At 34.6% G+C, this 6,765-nt stretch overlaps 1 protein-coding gene across 1 annotated transcript; it reads left to right on the top strand.

Moving 5' to 3' along the window:
• The first annotated feature begins 615 nt into the window (after positions 1 to 615).
• On the top strand, positions 616 to 6,234 carry LOC114396118 (2,3-bisphosphoglycerate-independent phosphoglycerate mutase-like). Its single transcript, XM_028358014.1, has 10 exons — positions 616 to 743; positions 1,034 to 1,216; positions 1,483 to 1,610; positions 2,359 to 2,509; positions 2,587 to 2,790; positions 3,387 to 3,811; positions 4,204 to 4,396; positions 4,477 to 4,572; positions 5,355 to 5,510; positions 5,880 to 6,234. The coding sequence occupies exons 2-10, from the start codon at positions 1,055 to 1,057 to the stop codon at positions 6,042 to 6,044; spliced, it is 1,680 nt and encodes a 559-aa protein (XP_028213815.1). The 5' UTR covers positions 616 to 743; positions 1,034 to 1,054; the 3' UTR covers positions 6,045 to 6,234.
• The last annotated feature ends 531 nt before the right edge of the window (positions 6,235 to 6,765 follow it).

Here is a 6,765-nt window from a genome sequence, read left to right as displayed (position 1 = left end):
ATTAAAAATTTGAATTAAAGTTTCTAGATCAAATATGATAAAGATTCATAAAAAAGTTATCATGATTGATTGTTGTTAATTCATGATGCTTTGCATTATGATTACTTGTCATTCTCACCATTATCATAATTATTGTTGTAAACATTATTATGAACATTAGGATGGATTAACCATTATCTAATAAAAATGAAATAGAATGATAATTATGATATTTTAACATATGATAATTATTTGAAGATTAAGACTTTATAATTGAGATGAAATTTGATTTGTTACATTAAATTTTAAATATTTTAATCTCAATAATCTATTTTTTATCTCATGATTATTACTTATCTTCACAAAAACAAGTTTTCTTGTTAAAGTCCTATAACATTTTTTAATTTCTTTTCGTGATTATTCATAAATATTTTTATATAATTTTACTACTATACGATAATTTATGATTGAAAATTCTATTTTATTTCCTTCTTCTTCTCTTCAATTCGTGGCTACTCGTAAACTTCTCTCCGGATTCACGTGCCCACCTTTTTCTTTTTTTCAACAATAATAAAGGTTAAAAAAAAGAAAACAGAAAGAAAATAGCGACGCTACTAGACTCTACAAACAGTTGTACAATAAAATTGTATTTATATACACCAAACCACACAACACAGACACAAGGTTTAGTCTTGTTAGGTTACCTCTGTGACATTTGTGCTGCTAGTTCATATATTTGCGGCTGACACCGAGAAGGAAAGCAGGTATTTTCCAACTGTCCATAGATGTCTAATATCACATCACATGTGACGGTTATTATTGTTGTATCTGAGTGATGATGTATTGATGTGAATAGTTGTATCTGAGTTATTATTGTCTAATATCATAGTATGAATGATTATTAGTGTATATCTATATAGATTTGTCATTGAATCTGAATTTGATAGAAAAGAAAAACAAAACCCAGATGGGTAATGAGTGATTATTATTGTTGTATCTGAGTGATGATGTATTGATGTATATTTGGATTTGCCATTGAATCTGAATCTGATAGGAAAAAAACAAAAAGGAGCAGATGGGTAGCTCAGGTTTCTCATGGAAATTGGCGGATCATCCAAAGCTTCCAAAGGGTAAGACTGTGGCTGTTGTGGTATTGGATGGTTGGGGAGAGGCCACACCCAATGAGTACAACTGCATCCACAAGGCTGAAACACCCTGCATGGATTCACTTAAAAAGGTTCAATTTTTTGCACTTTTTTGGATCCTATTTCTATTTACAGATTTCAAAGATCTATTGCTATTTTACAAACGGGGGGTTGGGTCTAGTGGGAAAAAAAGGCTAGTCCTTCGAATCCGGAAGAGTTGTTCATGTTTAGTATCTGACAGTGTTTCAAACAGGGTTGCCTCCAAACCGAAGGAGGATACCTGTGAGGAAACAACAACAAAAATCTATTGCTAGTTTGAGTTAGATGAAATTAATCAGGATTTTTTTTTGTACTACAGGGTGCTCCTGAACGGTGGAGATTGGTCAGGGCTCATGGTACTGCTGTAGGACTTCCAACAGAAGATGACATGGGCAATAGTGAAGTTGGTCACAATGCCCTTGGGGCTGGTCGCATATTTGCTCAGGGGTAAACTAAAACTAGCCTCTCTTTTTCATCTATTTGGCCCCCTGTGTATGTTACTACCTAGGTATTAAATTGGGGTCGCAGGGCCGTCAATTTAGTGATATTGTAGGAAGATCTGGCCGCATTGGTTGTGAACTGTTCTTTGTGAACTTGGTTACTACCACTAGCAGTTAATAGGAATTGTGATCATATACTGCTTGTCAATTTTGTTTTTTAAATTGATTGATGTCTGGAAAACTAAAATGAAATGTTTGTTTTTAGATTTACTGGTTTTTCACGAGAGCTTGGTCTTGTATGTTTCTTGAATTATGTTACTGGTGTTTCTAGATACCTATGATTCCTACGAAGATGAACTTATCTTGTTTCTTGTGAACTTTTGTATTTGTTGTGTTGTGCCTGCCATACTTTGTCATGGATTGAACCATACAATGGCTTGTTCCACGTTGTTTCTTAAATTATCGTAAATGTGATCAATAGATAAATGTGCCCCAGATACTTGTGTAGTTTTGTTTCAGGATGCAACACAACAATAAACATGTAAACACTGTTGTTGTTTTGTCTTTTTGAATGTCACTTTTCACAAGGAATTTGTATTACATTTGGGATTTATAATTGCATGTTTACCATCTTGAAATGTTTAGTTATGTTCTTCCCCATTAGCTATGCTATATAGTCTATATTTCTTAGTTTTAAAATTATTCATAGCATGTGTGATGATTGGGATATCTTGGTTTGTGATTGTTCATTTTAGTGCTAAGCTTGTCGACCTTGCTCTAGCCTCTGGAAAAATTTTTGAAGGAGAAGGTTTCAAGTACATAAAGGAATGTTTTGAAAATGGCACATTGCATCTCATTGGGCTACTGAGTGATGGTGGAGTTCACTCCAGACTTGATCAGTTGCAGGTGATTATTTGGGGTTGGAGCTGTTTTTCCTTCATGTGTATTCAGTTTATTCTTTCTAACTAACTACTTTTGTACAGTTGTTGCTTAAAGGAGTTAGTGAGCGAGGTGTTAAAAGAGTCCGTGTCCATATTCTTACAGATGGCCGTGATGTTTTGGATGGCTCAAGTGTGGGGTTTGTGGAAACCCTTGAAAATGATCTTGCAAACTTGCGCGCAAAAGGTGTCGATGCTAGGATAGCATCAGGTGGAGGTCGTATGAATGTCACAATGGATCGTTATGAGGTATAGTGACCTGGAAATGACCTTCAATTTGCATAACCCGGGCATCTTTCATTACTGCACTCCCATATGGATTTTAGGTGTAATACCTCCCCCCTGCTTTAAAACAAATGTTAAAAAATCTTTTATATTTTCACAATTTATTCTCTTGCCACTCTGTTTATTCGTATACAAGACAATTTTAATTCATTAAAAGGTGGGATAGGTGTGTGTTAACAGCAATTATATTATAATATTTACTAATTTAATGGTAGTTCACTTTATGGTGCCTGATTACATATGTGAGCTGTGTTCTGCCTTTAGCTTCTCTCTAAATTTGAAAATATTTTGGTCAATTATAGTATTCATTAGATAGACTCTGCCTATTCCATTCTTACTTCAAATTTAGCTTTATATTTTATCATCTTATGCAGGTACTTAACCTACACCATTTAACTTTTTAACTAGTCTGTCACTGATTTTTGTGCAGCTATGTGCCTATTGTATTGCTATATTACCTCTGAAGTTTGACAAAGAAAAAAATGCTTTATAAGTTTGAAATGTTTTCATTTTTGTGTGTATTTCTATTTATGATTCACCGATTTCTAAACAAACTGCAGAATGATTGGAGTGTTGTGAAACGAGGGTGGGATGCTCAAGTTCTTGGTGAAGCCCCTTATAAGTTTACAAATGCTCTTGAAGCTGTCAAGAAGCTGAGGGCAGAACCAAAGGCCAATGACCAATATTTGCCTCCTTTTGTTATTGTTGACGAGAGTGGGAAACCTGTTGGTCCGATAGTTGATGGTGATGCTGTTGTTACATTCAACTTCCGAGCTGATCGTATGACAATGATTGCTAAAGCTCTTGAGTATGAAAATTTTGACAAATTTGATAGAGTTCGTTACCCAAAAATCCGCTATGCTGGAATGCTTGAATATGATGGTGAATTGAAACTTCCAAGTCATTACCTTGTTTCTCCACCAGAGATTGACAGGACTTCTGGTGAATATTTAGTGTATAATGGTATTCGGACTTTTGCTTGCAGGTGAATTGTCTATAATCTCTATTTTAATCATTAGTAGGATTTTTATTATATTGTAATTTATGGAAGACCATAATACTTCTACCTGCTTATTCTGTTCTTGATGGTGAATGATGGGAACTGTGTAATAAATGAGAAGTCACGATGTTTATATTGTTGGCCCAACCTGGTGAACAAATGTTTCTCATTTGAGTCCTTCAAACTGGGCCACTGGGGTTAATAATTAATAAAAGATAACAACTTTGTGTGGGGAGAAATAGGAGGTTTAAATTCATGTCTCCTTTAAGAGACTTCCTTTGCAACATAATGTTTACCTTAAGTGCTCTTCATTATCTAGTACTTATCTGTGAAATGATGGCCATCGTACTCACTTGTACGAATTTTTTTGTCAACAGTGAGACTGTTAAATTTGGCCACGTCACATTCTTCTGGAATGGAAACCGCTCTGGGTATTTTAATGCAGAATTGGAGGAATATGTGGAAATTCCTAGTGATTCTGGGATTACATTCAATGAACAACCATTAATGAAAGCATTGCAGATTGCTGAAAAGGCTAGGGATGCTATTCTTAGCGGGAAATTTGATCAGGTGACTAAATGGTTCTCCGTGATTTTGGGAATCATGGTCTAATTAAACTTTTATTTACTCTTATTTTGTATGTTGTATAGGTACGCGTCAACCTTCCAAATGGTGACATGGTGGGGCATACAGGTGACATTGAAGCAACAGTTGTGGCATGCAAGGCAGCTGATGCTGCTGTGAAGGTATGAAGCTTAATTTTAAAATTTGTTTGAGCAGTTCTTCAAATAAAGTTTGTTATATTCTTTATAAACTCTAGCTGAAATTTTTGGGAATTCCTTATTTCACTTTAGATTTTTATTTCACAAGTAGAGTAAAAGTAGTACGCAGGTGATTAATCAGTGTTAACAAGTATGATATTTATAGAATGTGATTTGGAGAGAAAGCTAAGTATGGGAAAAGAGGAGTGAATCTTGTTCGCCTTGTATGAACAGTTAAGCTTAATGCATCAAGTCATGTGACTCCAAAGTATTGTGTCTATCATTTTTAAAAATAACTAGGTTATGTTGAGAACTAATATTAGAGGATCCTAGTTCCTTCACTCTGTTTTTTGGCATATTGTCTGGTCAACTGAAGGGATTTATATCACCTGTCCTAATCTCCTATCTCAGCACTAATTGTCCCTTAGATATTAAAGATCAAGTTCTTTTTCCCTTGTTGGAAGAATTCACAAATCACAATGGCAATTCTATAACATTTTTGCAATTATTTGTCTTTTTTTAATTTTGTTTTATATATACAATTTTTTTTAGCTTTTTCTGTGGACTTAGTTAACTCCAAATAGCTTTATACCCCAAATTCGTTTCTGCTTAAGGAGGGGAAAAAACAAATGTCTTCGGGTGGCTCGTCATTAATCTTGTATCTTGCCAATTAAGCAATTACTGCTATAAAGAAACAAACAAGAGAGATGAAGGCTAAATAGCTACTCATTGTGTTGATTAATGTATATTTACATGTGTAATTGCAGATGATTCTTGATGCAATAGAGCAAGTGGGTGGAATTTATGTTGTCACAGCTGACCACGGGAATGCTGAGGATATGGTCAAGAGGGATAAATCTGGAAAACCACTTCTAGGCAAGGATGGAAAAATCCAGATTCTTACTTCCCATACTCTTGAGCCTGTAAGTTTTACAACTATGTCAGTCATTGATTAGAAGTTTACATGAATCACAGTATTCTCTGCTGTAATATTTCAATGAGTTATGGATGGCTAGTGGGATCTCCATTTTCAAAGGCTAATCAAAATGGCCCTTATCCAATCAATTAAAATTGAAGTTTTATTCCGGTAATCCACGTAATAAAGGTTTGTGATGTCTACCAAGATGAAACTTCAATTCTGATTAGAGAATAACACCAAAAGTACATAACTGGATCTAAGTTTTGTTCTTCAGATAAAGCATTAAGATGTGGGCATCTCTTTATTTTGCATAGTCATTATTAGACATCAACCTTAATTTTGTTCTAAATCATACTTTTCCTTCCTGGTTAAGGTGCCAATTGCTATTGGAGGTCCTGGATTGGCCCCTGGTGTCAGATTCCGCAACAATGTTCCAACTGGTGGACTTGCCAACGTTGCTGCAACTGTGATGAATCTTCATGGATTTGAGGCTCCCAGCGACTACGAGACAACTCTGATAGAAGTAGTTGATAACTAGGAACCAATAGATGATTTTTTTTTTTTAATTTGCAAAAACTCAGGGTAAGCATTGCAGCCCACAAAATAATTGAAAGTTTTCATCCTTCCACATGTGTGGTGGTTTTGTTCTTATGAGTTACCAAATTTCAGTCTGGAGTTGACAGAACAGTATAACCAATTAATGGCATTTTGACACTTTCTCCTATAACTTTCTTTCATTGTGCTGAGTTATGTTTGTATATTTTGTGATTGTTCATGTGCAAGGTCATCTCTAAATCATGCTTTGTGAAATGCCTTTACTGGCTGATTCGTGTGTTATCATGTTGGTCTGTCTCCTATCTCAATCAGGCTTTACAAAAATTGCATTTTGATCGAGTGTTTAGTTTATGTGCCATTGGGATTGCATGTTATGACCATGGAAATGGTTGCTCTTATAAATTAATTGGATCGGTTTATCTAGATACATTTTTACGTGCAAGTCAATGTGTCAAATTTAAAATCCAATACTGGATTATATGATTATATGCATTTTACCACCTTTGAATAAGATCTAGGAATCGTGTTTGAATTGGATTGTTTGTTTCTAGAATTTTCTTGTTCAGAATACTCGACAGTGGTACTTTTGACTGAAGACCAAGTAGAATTTAAGAATCGAAACATGACACGTGAATTTTCTTTTTCTTTTTGGACTAAAAACCTGTAACTTTTTCTTTTTCGATGTTATTTAAAAAATATTTAAA

Source organism: Glycine soja, chromosome 18 (assembly GCF_004193775.1).
Source record: "Glycine soja cultivar W05 chromosome 18, ASM419377v2, whole genome shotgun sequence".
NCBI lineage: Eukaryota > Viridiplantae > Streptophyta > Magnoliopsida > Fabales > Fabaceae > Glycine > Glycine soja.
Note: the sequence above shows the minus strand (reverse complement) of the source record. Positions and strands in the feature narration are given on the sequence as shown.